Raw genomic sequence first — 16,711 nt, forward strand, 5'->3', positions numbered from 1 at the left:
AGTATATTGCTCACTGAAGCGCAAAGTGTTCTCCAATCTGAAGCTTGCAAATCTATATATAGCTATAAATAAACTGCTCGCACAAGTTGTGAATTGAAAAGACGGTTATACTGTGAACGCGTAATGAACTCGTAATGCGGGGAAATGGAAGTAACACTCGGGTTATGTAGGTTGCTTTTGTGAGTAGAATTGTCGAGTAGAAGTAAGCTGTACGTTAAAGAGCCGATTGATTAAACCGTTGGCCGTTGAACTGCTGGAGTTTGAAAGTTGTTCTTTATCGACATCCTCATCAAAGTTCTTTAAACACTCCAGTATGATGAAGTTGATGCTGAAAATGCTTAGTGTTCATGAACCGCAGTGTTAAAATCATTTTTCTGAAATTGTTTATGATTGAACCGACTATGTATATCGGATGAACTATTGATTACGTCTTTTCACACCTGGTGGGAGCAAAATTTAGCATAATGGACAATCCGTCGACACGATTTTCGCAGTTTTGAACGAACTATCGACAATCCATCGACATCTCGGTCGATAGTCGGTCGAAAGTCGACCAAATTTTCGATCGATTCATATGAGTCGGTGGACACTCGGCCGACTATCGATCAGGATGTCGATCGAGTATTGATCTAGATGTCGATCGAGGGTATCGATCGAGAGTATCGATCGAGTATTGATCTAGATGTCGATCGAGGGTATCGATCGAGAGTATCGATCGATACTCGACCGCGGATGCCTTTAGTACACATGATGACAGTATTCTATATTAAGAATGGTTACGGTAAGAGGCAGGCGTTTTCGACAAACTATCAGAGTCAACTCGGAGTCAATTAGTCTGCAGTGTAGGCGTTTTTGTTGGGTGACCACTGGACATCTGGCGGTCATCGTCGAAGATGGCGGAGAAATTGAAAACGCAGCAATCTGCGGCGCTCAGTTTGGATTTGCGTTTGAGGAAAGCTCGGCAAGGAAATCCGATTATCGTGACGTTATCGTTTTCGAAAGTCTCCGTTTCCAAAATGTTTTTTGTCCACACCAAAACACAAGGCGGCGTTGTCAAATTCTGCCGGTTTGATGAGTGTTTTCGAGAAGCTCTGTGGTAGTTACGGATTAGCGTGGACGATAGGCCTAACCGCAGAAATTTCTCCGGCGTAGCGTAAAGGCGGTTTGGTTTCTTAAGCTTTCCCCCGCCCTCTCCACGTCCTCTTCGATTCCACGATGGCCGCCGGGACTGACATGACCAGAAGTATCCAGCGCTCGCCCGATTAAAATGCATTTGCTAAAGGGAGACGTGGGTTGTGAGAAGTTGGAACAAACATTTCGTTTATCAACAGCTTTTCATGCAAATTTCCCGTGCGTTTCATTCTTTCCCTCGTTGATCCAATAGCTGGCTGACTACAGTCATCTCTCTTATCTCTAGGTGACACGCTCGATGAGCCCGGGGCGAGGAGCGAAAACGGAGCGAAAGCGTCCCCTCCTAAAAGTCGACGTATTGAAACAGCAACACAGAGGCGTTTACAGTTGTCATCTCGCCGTTCAAATCAGTGAAATACGCCTGATTTTTCAGATGCTCAAACCACGACACGAGACGACACGAGACGACACGAGACGACACGAGAGAGGCGCAGGGAACTCGCTCAGCAGGATCATATGCCAAGAGGAAATTTTCGTTGTAAACAGAACTATTTCAAGAATATTTTCATCAGTATCATTCCTCGCCAAAACCGAAAATCTCAGCAGAACTAAACACTACCAACGTAGGAATGTAACACTCAATGAAGCGTTTGGGAACCAGAAATCAGTGAACAGCACTCAGGCGAGTACACAAAACTTGAGTAAATACTAACACTGCACGCGAAAAAAAACAGTTCTTAGAGATTCCTACCCTCCGGCCGGCGCCAACAGAATTAAGAAAACAGAGGAGATGAAAAAGGCATCCAAACACCGTTCCATCTTTAATGATATGAAGTCCTGTACGCTGCAAGACTCCTGCAATACAGGCTCCCCTCCGTACTGAATCTTCGCTTATTTTAGAGAAAGCAAGCGGTGATAAAGCCGCTTTCAAAACATGCATCTTTCAATAGCCTCGTGGCTTTTTCCGGGTTATTTCAAGCTATTGAGATGATTGTATTTGTTTCCCATTGATTTTCGCACGCTGGCATTTGTAACATTAACACTAGGATGCTGAATCATGGAACGCGGAAGTCCAAAGTTAGGCACAGTGTGAATAACGTTGTAAATGGATAGACGCTTTTTTTTTTTTATTTGAACATTAATCAGTGCAATAGCCTACCATAACATGCATCTGAAAGGAACCGCGCGTGTCTCCCGAGGTTTCTACTGCGTGACCTGTTCAAAATCCCTTCGTAACTCGGTCGTGACAGCATAAAGGTAAATGTCAAGGAGGTAGATGACAAAATAACTTGGGAGACAGCGATTCCCTTCTCTTTCGCAGGGTAGTCACACGAGAGTGAGTGGAGAAAGGGCCAGCCTTTAGTCCAAGCACATGACGCCCTCTGTGTGCACAATATTCATTCCCGTACTGTCATTCAATTCCACGGTCTTTGAATAAATAGAAACTGCAAACAGTAAAGTAGATGGTTTGTTTGTTTGAAATGTGAACCGAAGACAGTATTGACCTGACTTGTGTTAAGGCATTCCTATAAATAAAACAAAACGAAAGCTTCGATCCTTGTTTGTGAAGATTGCGCTGCATTACTGGCTAAAACGTTCCTTTTACAAACACAGAAACAAGCATGAGAGTGAATACTCACAAACTTGATTGTCTTTATCACTGACCTTTTATTAATCTGATTTGTTTCGATCAACGCCTCTTTAAATCTTGTTGTTCTACAAACCTTAATCTCCCTGTACTTGTTTTAGTTCATTTTCTTCGCTTGCACAAGTCCAGTCCACTCCAGATATCTACGATCTCTGTAAAATTCGGCACAGATCCAAGTCTCGTGCACAACAGGACGTGTTTTAGCTTTTAGGTAGACGAAGGGGGAAAATGACACGTAGCAACAATGTATCACGTCTTGTTTCCCCTTCGTAAAGAAAATAGGAAAATTCTCCAGGTATCTACTAATACGAAAAGTAAAACGGTAAAATATCTGTAGCTCCGATCCTACCTCTAGTGCTTGAAGTGAAGCTAAGGAAAACGAAAGAAAAATAACCGTTTCAGCAACGTGTCAGCCGCCTGCTCAAACCCACCCAATATTTGCCCTGAGAAATCAAAGCTTTGTTGGTCGCGTGGCCTCAGCGAGAAGGACTGAACTTCCCGTATTGACCGAAAAACATGTTTTGTTCAAAGTTGTGCACGGAAACACGCAACTTTTATGTTTCGTTTTTCAAATCACGTACCGCTTGCTATCTGCGCATGAAACAGTGAGTTTTGATATGAGTAGGCTCGGTGATACGGGGTTTTGTAAGTCATTAAAAAACAATTTCTGCCCGTTATACTGACTGTAAATAGTTGGAAATGCCAAATTATTCTGTTAATAGCCCGCGTGGCAGGCGTTCAAATGGAAAAGAGAGGGGAAAACAAGAAGCGCGAAGGGCATGCTATGTCGTGAAAGCGACTTACTGATAGTTATTGTTATGGTAAATTCAATCTCTTTGCGATATGACCTTAAAATAGATTCCACTGAACTCTACAAATTACAAGAATAAGTTGCACGTGCATGGGAGTGGTGAAAAATAATTTTCTGGTAATCCACAAGGATAAACACTGAATATGGCGAAAAGAAATTCCATGTGTGTGTGTGCTTTTTTCTTTTTTCTTTTTGTTTTTTTTTTTTTTGTTTGTTTGTTTGTTTTTAATTGAATTTGAAAACTATCGATGTAACGTCTTAGTTCCAGCAACTCGCGTACGTGGCCAACATCCAACCAAAAAATTACCAAAAAAATATCAGGAAGCACGAGCTGACTGGAGTTCCGTGTTCCGATAAATTTAATTCCTTCTTCGCATAACTTCTACGTCATCTTGAAGTTACATTTGAATAAAAAGAGATAGATCAAAGTAAGTCTGAAGCATAAAGGAAATTTAATTTGCCTCTATGCTTCAGACTTATTTATAAAGTGGACACTTTGACCTTACTTTATCTGTTACATGATCCTCAATTATTACGGGACCCTGACCGCGCTTACGCGGTTAGTTTTGGTAAGAATCTTTAACAAAAAGAACATTGAGGCTGCAATCGGCGAAATTTTACTTTTTGGCTTCATGCACCTTTTAAGGGTTGTGCAACTTTTTTCTTTTTATTTTTACTTTATTGTTTTATTTTATTTTATTTTTTTATTTATTTACAACACTTTTAAATACGAGCTACTTAACGCGACTTAACGTATACGCTACTTACAACACTTGCAGAACTTACTTCCCTTTGAGATACTTACGCTACTAACAGTACTATACTCTACTTACAATACAATGCTCATATTATTTAATTACGATGTGGGTTACTTAGGCTACCGACTTACAGTTCAGTGCTTACAGTACTTGCAAAAACATACAGCTACTTGCATTATTTACAACATTATTTTCTTTTACTTCTTTGTCTGTTACAAGAACGTATCAAGGGTTTTAAAGAATAAGTCTTAAATCCGCTCTGATCCCCGCAAGCGATGCTTGTTCAACGTTTTTGATAATTTTCCGTTAAGTGCCATTGTGGTGTAATGTTATTGTGTCATTTCTTTAATCCCATATCCTCTCTACGATGGTGACTCGCATGCAAAATTAGACAAATAAATTCGTGCAAACGAATAACCACGGCATGCACATTTCATAGCCAAAATGAAAGTTTCTGGTCTTTGAGGGGTTCTGAAAAGCGTTGTTATCTTGCCCGCTTTGTTGTGGGAATTTCTCTTTTCCATCGGCACTTATACTTTGTTCCTGATTCACTTCCTGCTCAGCAGCTAGAGATATATAATGTTTTGTTCTGATTGTCTTTGAACACAATGAAGAAGAAATGGAACGAGTGATGCAATAATTCCTGCTCCACCAGCCATGAGAAACGCGGCAGTGTAGTCACCTAACGTTGAATCTGTTAAATCGCAAGTGTTCCGTAATGTGTTTGTCGATTGATCGCATCTTTTGTTTATGTTTGCCACAAATTTCAGGGTGGTCCATTTAGGGTAGTACATGGGTAGTCCATTCAAGTAGTCCATGGACCAGGTCCATCGGGGTAGTCCATGGACTAGGGGTCAGCGAACTAAATGTACCGGCCCCCGCTCAGGCCACCGAAAACTAAAGAACTTCGACTGCTCGACAGCATAAAATATTTACTGAAGCTGATAGATCTGAAACTTGCCTGTTTTTTCTCGGCTTTCACCAAAAGAATCCATGAATACAGGAAGAAGTACACCGAGTGCGAAGGCTAATCCGAGAGTTAGGATCATATGTATTGTCGTCCAGAAACAAATAAACCATGACCAAACACTGTCTTGCTTGTAGGAAGAAACGGTGCCGCAACAAAAAGCCATGTTACCAATGCCAGACAGCACTTTACCTAAGCAGTAGTTTTATCATATAAATTCTTACATTTCAACCGGTGAACAGTCTTGTAGTTGATATGTCGCTTGCTGGCACAGACAGCGCACCACAATTTTGCAATTTACATATTTCACAGTCAATACCGGATGTCACGCAACGCTATTTTGCGGCGAGAAGTGTTGCCTGACGATTGCGAAGAAGACCACAGTCGAATCCCTATTACTCCTATTAAGTGGCCACCCCTTACTAAGCGGCCAGTCATCAAAGTCCCGAAATGATTGTCACTAAAATACCGTAAATAAAACCCCTATTATTCGGCCACCTCTATTAAAGTGCCTATGAAGTAAAAAACAATTGCTGCTTATTTGAAAGGCTTTCAAAGTAAAGAAGAATGGCGCGTTTTCGGTTTCGGTTTTAGTGACGTTTTTCTCAACATCTACCTGTATGACCCCACCTCAAAATTTCAGGAATTAGAAATTGGCTCTGTTTGAACATTCATACAAAGTTAAATAAAAATTCAGTTTCGCTCTGAACGCGATTCGCTCCTAAAAACCAACTGTGAAAATTTCATCATAGGTTGTATGGTAGGTTTACGAGAAATCTTGGATCAAAGACGGGTTTTTACAACCTTGCGCGGGAATTGAATCGCGCATGCCCTATATTTCTTCTGAAACAATCCGACCATCGACAAACCATTCTCGTCCCCAGAGCCTCCGTTTCTTTTGGTCACGTAGTCGGAGAAACGGAGCAACGACATTTTAAGACGAGTAGCACTGGGGACGAGAATGTCGACAAACAAGAATTATTAAACCGTGATTCTACTCGCTGACAAGTTCATATCTGTTAATTCTTTTTCCATCAGAATTGCCCGAACATTTTATTTTCCAGCAACTGATTTAACTAAAAAAAAGGGCGTAGTCTACACTTCTTCAGTGGAGGAGAGGAAGGATTGGGACGTAGATGAAACTCTTTTGGGGGGAGGGGAGGGTGAGGAAGTGAAGATTATTGTTCTGGCAATCAGACAAATTAAAAATTGATCAGCCAGCTAGAAGAACACGAAGAAAATAGTCGGATTTCGCGCTGACGGTGAGTGCCCGCCAGTTAGTGATCGCCGCTGGAGAACAGATATTTCAAGGAACAGATCCGCTACGTGCCCTGTATGGATATGTTTACTTGTATATAACCCGTGGTATATAACTGTGCCGTGTTGTTAGTTTTAACTGGTATCTGACTTTCAGATACCCGTCTGTGATATCGGTGTTAATAATGTGTAGCCCGCGTTTATCGTTTATAATATTCCATAAGCTAAGTGAGTGCCTTTGACAATGTGACTGCTCTTTTTGGCCTAATTTTCTCCGTGAAAGTCAGCCGTTATATCCTATGTTCAAAATATCACATCTATTTGGATCAATTCGGTTTTTTCCTTCTTTTTACGGAACAATTTTCAAGGTGACCTCAAAAGTGGCTTATTTGCTTTGGGAGACCATGAAAGTTTTTGGCTTCGAATGTCGGACGCCGCCAAAACACAATTTTTTATTCCAACAAGCTGAATGTCTTTCATGCAGAAGTTTCCAAAGATGACTTCCGCTCAGGTTGTCGAAACGTCAGTCACCAACAGCAATTCTTTTCAGAACCACCCTCGCCCGGACGATCACACTATACGAACTACTGATACTCCTGGGTTCCAACCATTTACTATGCAGAAGTTTCATTTTTATCTGAGACTTTATAGGTTTAACAATTATATTTTGTCCAACTTTGATGGATAATGAATTTCGTAAAATAAAATACCTCCTGCCAAACTCAGGAATGTGCCAAGCTTGACATACCTAGCCATTTTCTGATAGAACTGATCTAGGATCAAGTCTATGGTAACTCAAAAGTACTTATCAATATACAAAATATACTATAAAATTACAAAAGATTTTTCCTTGGTTAACAGTTATTTCGGGGAAAAATCCACTTTCATTCGGCATTTTAAAGCGTAAAAGCGATGAAATTTTCTTTCCATCGATATGTAAATTACTGTAGCCGGATGAGTTTGTGTTGCGATGGACGACGGAATACCACATTAAACTTTTTCTTTAAATATAAATTCTGAGGGATAACTGCTTCTTTCTTGACGAAAAAACTGGTCGCACTGTTAAAGCTTTCCTTTAAGTTTGTGAGCCTTTTCATTTCCCACGAATTTGTCTTTTTCGAAAGTCATGCAAACAAACTTACAGGAAAACGTTTACAGAGGGCTGAGACCATTTTCGCCGTCAGGAAAGAAGCAATTATTTACCTTAAAAAATACACATTTAAAGAAAATAGTTCAATGTAGTATTCGGTGGTCCATCGCAACACAAACCTATCCGGCTTTAGTAATATTTGGTACATTCCTGGAGCTCTCTACGGGCGCGCGGCGGACAGTGCCCCCAAATTTTATTCTTTAAGTTCTTACATTGATGTTAGCACTTTTGAGTTATCGTATGCTCGATCTTAGAGCAGGTCCCGTATTTGAGAAAATAGCTTTTTGCTAAGGTATATCACGCCTCGAACATTCGGAAGTTTGGCGGGATCGAGGTATTTTGGGAAATTCATAACTCCATCAAACTTTGACGGAATCCCATGGCTAAACCTTTAAATTGTCGAGGTAAGATGAAACTTCTGCATGCATGCAAAACATTCAGCTTGTTGGAGTAACAAATTGCTTTTCAGCAGACACTTACAATAAAATTTCATAGTCTCCCGAGGCAAATTAACCATTTTTGAAGTCACCTTGAAAATCGTCCCGCAAAAACTGAAAAAATCGAATTGATCGAAATAAATGTGGTATTTGTACATCGAATATAATGGTTGACTTTCACTGACAAAAATGAGATGAGGCCAGTCGGTGAATGTCCAAAATTTGCTTTACACCGATTATAAGCATCCCCCTCCCCTGGGCTTAATTATTTAGCAAGGCCGAGTAGCTTAGCTTTTCTCTAAATTTACCGCTGTTAGCATAATCTGGCTGTTTTGACTTTCACGAAACGAAAAAATAACTTAATTTCGTATTGGATATACCTCTTTTTACTTTTTCTGTTTCTGAAACTTTTGTTATAACTATTGGCTCCTGGCTGCCTGTGGTTGGTGCGATGTTTTGACGTTTCTTGGTCTCAGGCCTCGCGCGTACGGCTCGAAGGTTCGAACTGACTGAGCTCTAAGATCTAAGATGACATCCTCGTTGTCGAGCACTTCATTTCTAGTTCATATAGTTCAGCAGCTGAAAAGGTATTCTGCTGTCACTAGATAAGGGCTCCTTGCTTTGTCTTTATTCGCCCTGTTCTTTCTTCGTTTTGCTAAAAAAACAAGTATCATAATTTTGATTGTATTAAGCAGAATTTAGAGAAACATAATTTCGGCATAATTTCCAAAAATTCTGAGCACTGCTAGAAGCATAATATGCCATTTTAGGAGCACAGTCAATAAAAACCTACCCCCCCCCCACCCCTCATCCCCCTGATATAAGCCCCTATCCGGCCCCGTTTTTAAGTCCACACAAAACCCCTTATAAAGTTGTAAGCCTAGGACTTTTAACCGGAATTTCAGGGTCCCGACAATAGTGTTTTATTGTTTCCTCGTCACGCAAACTTACGATTGGGTTAGGCGAAGAGACTATGATCTGGGGTCAGCCCCTAAGAATGTCACCGTTGGAGGCTTCTTCTTTCACCAAGCTTAGGAGGATGACGGTGACGGAGCCCGTCAGCAAGCGGTAATCACGGCTTGGGAAAAGATATTTCAAGGAACAGATCCGTTGCGTGCCCCTGCATGTACATGTTAATAATAATAATTATACATTTACATAGCGCTAATGCTGTGAAATTACTCGTATATAACTGTTTGATGTTAGTTTTTACTGGTATCGGACTTTCAGATACCCGTTTGTTATATACCTGTGTTAACAATATGTTACCCGTCAGTGGTTAGCGTTTAGAATGTTCCATGAGCGAGTGCCTTTGACAATGTGATTTACATTTTCTGTTTTCTAGGGACGAAACTTAGCTGATCATGCGTTTTAATTTCTTTCACGGCACGGTTATTTATTAGTCAAATTGAAAGAACAGGAAGAGTTCGAGACATCACTGCTGTCGGTCACCAATGCCATCTCTAAGAGGTTAGAAGCTGTAATTTCCAATGTGTTGCATACATGTAATATTGCAAGATATTGATATCTCATGTAGCTTATTGGCTAAATACAAGAGAATATGATCAGGCTAGGATCATAACCTCTTGCTAAATACTAAGATTCCACCGGGACTCTTTGTCGAGTGATCGATGATGATTTGATCGGATTTGATCTCTATTCATCTCGAAAAATGCTTCTGAACTTTAAACGGTTGTTTTGAATTTTAATTTTATTGAATTATCTCGCCACCGGTGAAAGCTTTAAATAAGATGTCAGATTGGTAAGGGAGAGAACGGATAGTCAAAACTAAGCGACAGTCGGCAACAATGAGCCGGTAGTGACTCTTGACTTAAAAGAAAGCAGGATGTTTTATGTAAGTCTATTTCTTTACCTCTATATTTCTTTTACCCCAACGTAAAAAAATATACTTTTTACGCTATCTTAGCTTGACTCCGGGCGAGTTGATCTTTATCCGGTATAAACTGAGCTCATGAGATTTTGTTGATCACGAGCATTTAAGCCGGAGTCATAACTAATTTTTTTTAGCACTGAAGAATCGGCTAAGGAAAGGCGATGCGCTAAAATCGCTTCCATTTCCAAAAGCTACTAACACGGAATACATGTAGACGATGACAACAGGTTATGTTTTATCAAATTTATTGAAATGAGTAATGAGTTTCAATTAGCCATGTAATCTGCCTCTTTTTAACTTCCATATAAACTCTTTTATTACAGTCGAACCTCCACTAACGGTCTCCTCTCTACAAGGGCCACCTCTTTACCGCGGCCACTTTTTTTCTGTTCCGGCTGTTGTAGCTAACCTCGCTAGCTACAACGGCCACCTCTCTACACTAAAACGCGTCCCGACTGAGCTAATCAATGAGTGCTGTATACAAAACCCCATTTTTTTATTGGAAAAGGTCACCAAACTCGATCCGTGCGAAGTTTCGTTGGTCTCTGTTTCTGTTTAGTTTCTGTTTTATTGATATATTTTGATTGTGTTGCGTACAGTTTATATGCTAAATAAGCACTTTTAAGAAAATAAATGGTGCACCCCGATAAAAACAGGTGTCATATTACATGCCTACCTCCCCATAACGGCCACCTTTCGGCAATAGCCACTCTCCTCCATCCCCAGGATAGCTGTTGTGGAGAGGTTCCAGTGGCGGATCCAGACCTTGAGCTAAGGGGGTGGGAGCCGGTTTTGTTTTGCTTACCCTGTCGGCTTTTCTTCCTTCTGTGATTTCCTCTTTTTTTAACCAAAATAAGGGGGCGGGTCTCCCGGGCCCCTCCAGTAGATCCGCCACTGGGTTGGACTGTACATTAATTTAGGGCTCCCGTGTTACATACCTACAAACGCTCCTGCAGTGTTTTATCTTGCAGTATTTATCATTAGCGCAGTAAGTGAAGATTTTAACTGCAATGCGGATGCTTCAAAAACGCAAAAGGGGAAATCGACGGCTTGCAGCTATTCCAGTGAAGCCCGTCAGTTCCGACTGAAGGCGTTTCTGCGAAAAGTGAAAACTGTTTATTACAAAATGAACCCAAATAAGGTGGTTTATGATCCTGATTCCACACCCGCGTCAGTCCGACGGGAGTTCAAGCCCTACAACGCCCATCCAAACGCTATTCGCGAACGGACGGACGCCGCTCAAGCGCTGCGGCGAGAAATTAATAAACTTGAGAAAAAGGTTAACAGTAACAAGCTGAAGCCACGCGAAAGGAAGGCTATAGCTCAAGCGAAGCACTTTCTACAGAGCAACTTTGGCGAACCCTACGCTGAGAATTATTATGCTGGAGACTGGATGCTGGGTCCAAACACATTTTGTTGGCAACCCGTTTGTTATGTGGGGAAGGATCTCCAAGCTCATTTTACCTACCACGACTGGGGTATACAACCAAAAACAGTGGACGATGTGAAATTTGTAATAGACCACCTAAAGCAGCTAAAAGATTCTTTGATGCAGTACATAGAAAACATGAAACTTGGTGTAAAAGCGGGTTTTGTCCGCTCGCAAGAAGATTGCCAGTACAGTTTGTACTCCATTCAGCGCGAGTATCCCAAAGTCTCCCAACATGGACCCAAAGGTACGTGTGGCATTGGCGCACTACAGTTAAGCTAAATAGCGCTCTGTTTAGCATAACTATCGCAGAACTTTGTTGTTAGCTCTCAGTAATGGTAAGGGTTAACCCCTACAGACACCCGCATCCCACATTGACTCCCACTCAAAAGTGCCATATTGGGATTTCCCCAGGCATTTCTCTTGTTTTAACCACGCCCCGTGGGGAATTCAATAAACAGTTCTCTCCTATTTTTTACAAGAACAATCGAACGTCATTTTCGGTCTTACTCTGTACAAGTTTGAAATGTGACTCTACTGCTGTGAAAGGGGGCGTTTCAATGTTTTGACGCATACTTCGAAAAGGTTGATAGATTAAATCTCTTTGGCAAGACAAAAGAAAGAACAAGTCGCACTGCAGAATCGCGCCACCTTGTAACAACAAATTGCTTTATGTCATATTTTGAATTGTTTTTATAACGCTTCACATTTTGTTCCGCTTCTCGTAGATTTTTCTAGACCTGTTTTCATTGACATCAAATTTCGTATACAGCTATCGATTTTAAACTGATACATACCATGACAATATAGTGAACACTCTTTAACGTGACTGAGGTTGTTGTAAATTGTTTTGCACCGCTGAGCTTGATTCAGTTGTTTTTCTTCATTTCGCAGGTGTCTTAAACGAGACTTTTACACAAGAAATGCTTGATTCCAGATGGTTGGCAAAGCTTGAGAAAAGTGCTTCCGTTGAGTGGGAGAAAAAGCACAGTGTCACAGTCCGTGCCTCTATAAACGAGTCACTAGTCGCGTATGTGGGAAGGCCGCTGGGCAGTCTACTGACTTACCTGGAATTCAACCATTCTCAGTTTTGCGTCCCGAGTAACGTGTCCAGCGGTTTGGCTACGCTACCTGTGTCACATATCTACAAAAACGGGAGGAATACTGGAAACAAAACAATTGGAAAACTTCCCACTGGGGAACCCTTGAGTGGAAAGAAAGCCTACGAAATGATACTACCCTATTTCACAACCAATCACATGACACCAGATCAAATATATTCCCTGGGTGAAAAAATGCTGCGTCAGCTTTATCCAAGAGCCGTAGAAATCGCCAAGAAAATTACAGGGAAGAGGAATGAACAGCAAGCCATGGAAGAGTTTAAGAAGCGTTTGAAAAGTCAAAGCATGTATTTTAATGACGAGAAGTTTCCAGAAAACGAGAGCGGCAAAGACGCATTCTCTAGGTGCACTAGTATGGAAGAAGCAAAGATACACTGCCCAAAGCGTCATCAAGCTATGTTGACTTGGTTTGATTACGTTTACTGTGAGTATACGAGATAACAAACTTGTAGTAGATAGTTACGTATCCTCGTTTTTTCCTCTTCGATTTATGGCCCGCGCGTTTTGCACCTGGGCCATAAATCAAAGGGGGAAAATCTCGGTCCGTAACTTTCAGTATGGACCTCGAACTCGGTTAGTAAGAGGTATATCAGGGCCATTTTTCAGATTTTATCATTATAAGAATTATATTTTGGAAGAAAATATTTAAACCGAGATATCACTTATTCCTTTATAATAGAGCAATAACTGATTACAGTGACTGTTTCTGTTAACTTAACAGAAACAGTTATTGAAATCACAGATAAAAAGCGTTGTTACACTTTCAACCGATTTCTTAAATTTTTCGTTCCGTTTTTGTTCAGCTTTGTTGGGTAGTCTTGAACCAAAGACCATTCACATGTTTCATTTCACCGGTAAACATAAAAGCACTCCTAACTGCCCTGTTCAGCTCGTCGCAATCTTCAACCCAGGGACTGGTTCCCAGAGTTACAGGTCAAGTGACGAAGATTGTACCAGGTCTTCGCAGTACAGAATGCCGTTCTTTCTGAAGGACCTGGGTCCAAGATACAGTGCTATGTCAGTGGCTGCACACGAGACAAGACCTGGTCACCACACACAGGTACTGAGGGACTTTGTGACGAACGTTGCAATAAGGTTTTGAACAAATATCATCGCAGCAAAGGTGAATTATCAGAGCACCAAATCAGCAAGGGTGCAGTATTAAGTAAATTAAGGAGGCTGTGCAATGCAATGTTTGGCTTATATCGAGTGTTTTAAGGTAGGCTATAGTGAGAATAACTTCAAAACTGAAGTCAAATTCAAAAAAAAAAATTTTCATCGATGGAAACTTAATTTTTTAAACATAAATCCTCTTACTTTTCAAATATATATGGGTTACTTAAAAAGCGTGAGGTCAAAATGGCTAGATAATGGCCAGGTTCTTTTTTTTTTTGCGTGTTCGGTTTATGGGCCAACGGAGTCCAGGTCCATAAACTCGCAAAGAAAGAACGAGGCCAATATCGAGCTATCTCGACCGAACAAGCTTGGTCAATAAAGGATTTATTATATGACTTTCAGGGAAATTTTTCTTACGGGACAGTAATCCCGAGCGGAAAAGATAGCGCCATCTTGCCCGCTCGGGTAGCCAATCACAGCGCAGGATTTGGTTCATCTTGCCCGTTCACTGATCAGTTAGCCATGTAAAAAAGCCAAATACAGATACAGGCTTTAATTAAAGTGGGAGTTTTACTGAGTTCATCATACAATTCTCCATGCCTTGCATTCTGGGCTTGAGTTTTAACCATTTTCTTCCGCTGTCTCTGGAAATCTCTGCAGATATCTCCTTCTATTAAAGACACTTAGCGTTTGTAGCTTACTCCTGTACTTAACTGGTCATGACCAATTCCTTTCTTGATGAGTGCTGTTCTGCATATCGTTAATAGGTTCAGGGTTTTGAGGAACTTTTTGGTGACAAGTGTGAAGATGTTGTGAGCTGGTTAAACAGTGCATCGTACTACACCGCGTTTACAGAGGGCTGGGCGCTATACGCCGAGAACCCGCTGATCGCTGAAGAAACAGACGTATATGATAACAATCCACTTCAGCTCTATGGCATGCTGAAATGGCAAATATGGCGGGCATTGCGTATGATGATAGACACAGGCCTTCATTACAAAGGTTCGTTGGAGCGAAGCGCACAAGACAACATTCTGTGTTAGGTGATCGGCAACAATGTTTGAAGTTTTATCACTTCTACTATGATGGACCAATACTGTCATTCTTTTTCAGTTAACACTATAGTGATGACATTAAACATACATGCAACCTGTTAAAAACAACCCGGCTTAATGTAAACTATGAGTCCTGATAACTCAAAAACGAGTCCAGTGGCCACACATTTTCATTTTCGAGTTGTAACCAGAACAACTATCTCGTGTTTCACAAAGCATTTTGAACCATCACCATGGACCCTAATCTTTGAAAGAATCGATACCCGTAACATTCAGAGACGTATTTTAAATTAAGGGTTGATATGATCTTTCTACTCAGGAATGAAACGAGGGGAAGCATTAAAACTCTTTGATGAAAAGGCCTGGGACACGACTGACAAGGCGATAAAAGAAGTCACTCGTTACCAGAGCAATCCGGGCCAGGCCTCCGCGTACATGATCGGCCAGCTGAAGATTTGGCAAATACGAAACGAAACCAAGGCGAAGATTGAAGCAAACAGAAAGATATTCAGCGAAAAAGACTTTCATTATCAGGTTCTGTCACAAGGTTCGTCGCCTCTGAGTTATCTAGAGAGTCATATGAAGAAGTATGCTGATTGCGTCATCCAATCAGAGTCTGACAATTGTAAATACATCACTGGTAGCCCTTGTGACGTAGATTCTCACGTCAGGACTTCGGTTGCCAAGAAACCCACTAAACCATTACAGGATCAGCCATATGACGAGCACCGTGACTGAATAGTGGGTGTGATGGAATGATCTTCACTGACTAATTAGTATTTGTATTTTTTAATTCTCAACTCAAATGAGCTCCTAAAACGACCAAAATGTCTGACAAATGATTAAAATTAACCTTCAAATTCGTGAAATGTGCCTTGTACTAGTCCCCTCCATAGCTGTTTTTTTTTGGGGGGTGTCAAGCAAGAAAAAAACAAAAAGGGCTACTACGGGTCGAGGAGATGACCCTTTACATGCACTGAAACGCGTTTTCGATCCGCTTTAGCTTTGCAGCGATAATTGATTGCCTTGATTGCTGTGAAACTGGTCATGTCTTGTGGCACACATTTCGCTTAGCTAATTTCCTGACATTTAATACTTTGTGTAGTCAAAGTAGTCAATTTTTGATTTTTTCTTTTCAGCTAGCCGTTTTCATAAGAAAGGCTGGCCAAGTGAAAGGAACAGACCGAGACCGCGTTCCCGCAGATATACATTACCGAGTTTAATTTTTTAGATATGCACGGCAGGAAACTTGCTATAAACTTGCTTTATTACCATGCAGTAGAAAAAAACGCTAAAAGTGGGAAAGAAAAGAACTATTAGCTAAAAGGGAATAATGATTAAAAGGTCATAATTTCCACGGAATGGCGCGGCGATTTTGATGTCTTCACTGATTATGTCCCAGAATTAAATTTAATGAACATCCTTGTAATCCTGTACTTTTTCCCAAAAATATATATTTCACTCTGACATATTATTTCCTGTCTTTTCCAGTTCAATCTGCTGGTGAATGTTCAAGACCGCTAGCGTTTCAGGCCCCATCCACACTGCAACTTTATTTCTACGTACGGTTAGGCCTACCGTTCACACTGTTCCGTCGCGAAAACGGATCTTTTTAAAAACGCGCTCTTGAAACCGGAGGGATTTGAAAACGCCGGCTTTGATATTTCATGAGGACGGAAACATTTTGAAAACGGAGCTTTTCGAAAACGATGACGTCACGAGAATCACGTGATTTCCCTGACCGAGTTTTCCTCAAACACAAATCCAAAATGACCGGTGATTGTTGCGTTTTTAAATTTCTCCGGCGTAGAGTGGACGGAAAACATTTGATGCGTTTTCATATTCCTCCGGTGTAATGTGGACGGGGCCTCAGTTACAGCTGTCGGATAATCAAACTGTTTGCTGAGTAAATTGTGATAGACTTAAACACTTCCGTT

General features: G+C 41.0%; 1 protein-coding gene and 1 long non-coding RNA gene across 4 annotated transcripts; one reads left to right on the forward strand and one right to left on the reverse strand.

Moving 5' to 3' along the window:
• Nucleotides 1-1,924: 1,924 nt before the first annotated feature.
• Nucleotides 1,925-3,178, reverse strand: LOC149118862 (uncharacterized). Of its 2 annotated transcripts, none has more exons than XR_016202101.1 (2): nt 2,797-3,178; nt 1,925-2,657 (listed from the first exon to the last, which is right to left on the reverse strand). It is a non-coding gene; the product is annotated as an uncharacterized LOC149118862 (long non-coding RNA). The 2 variants fall into 2 exon arrangements; XR_016202104.1 differs by having other exon boundaries at nt 2,772-3,178.
• A 3,058-nt stretch (nt 3,179-6,236) lies between these two features.
• LOC110046985 (uncharacterized) lies at nt 6,237-16,136 on the forward strand. 2 transcript variants are annotated; one of them, XM_089273870.1, is made up of 7 exons: nt 6,237-6,577; nt 9,505-9,629; nt 11,010-11,729; nt 12,377-13,027; nt 13,407-13,663; nt 14,487-14,721; nt 15,094-15,643. In XM_089273870.1, exons 2-7 carry the CDS (start codon nt 9,614-9,616, stop codon nt 15,510-15,512), a joined length of 2,298 nt encoding a protein of 765 aa, XP_089129996.1. In that variant the 5' UTR covers nt 6,237-6,577; nt 9,505-9,613; the 3' UTR covers nt 15,513-15,643. The 2 variants fall into 2 exon arrangements, with proteins under 2 accessions (XP_089129996.1, XP_089130003.1); XM_089273877.1 differs by lacking the exon at nt 6,237-6,577 and adding an exon at nt 15,914-16,136 and having other exon boundaries at nt 9,028-9,629; nt 15,094-15,321.
• Nucleotides 16,137-16,711: the final 575 nt, after the last annotated feature.

This window comes from Orbicella faveolata, unplaced genomic scaffold (genome assembly GCF_042242905.1).
Source record: "Orbicella faveolata isolate gen_17 unplaced genomic scaffold, um_ofav_v1 contig_1, whole genome shotgun sequence".
Lineage (NCBI taxonomy): Eukaryota > Metazoa > Cnidaria > Anthozoa > Scleractinia > Merulinidae > Orbicella > Orbicella faveolata.

Coding starts and splice junctions, on each gene's coding strand:
- LOC110046985 (XM_089273870.1), top strand. Junction 13,028..13,406: donor TTGGTTTGATTACGTTTACT/GTGAGTATACGA, acceptor GTTTTTGTTCAG/CTTTGTTGGGTAGTCTTGAA. Junction 13,664..14,486: donor GACCTGGTCACCACACACAG/GTACTGAGGGAC, acceptor TATCGTTAATAG/GTTCAGGGTTTTGAGGAACT.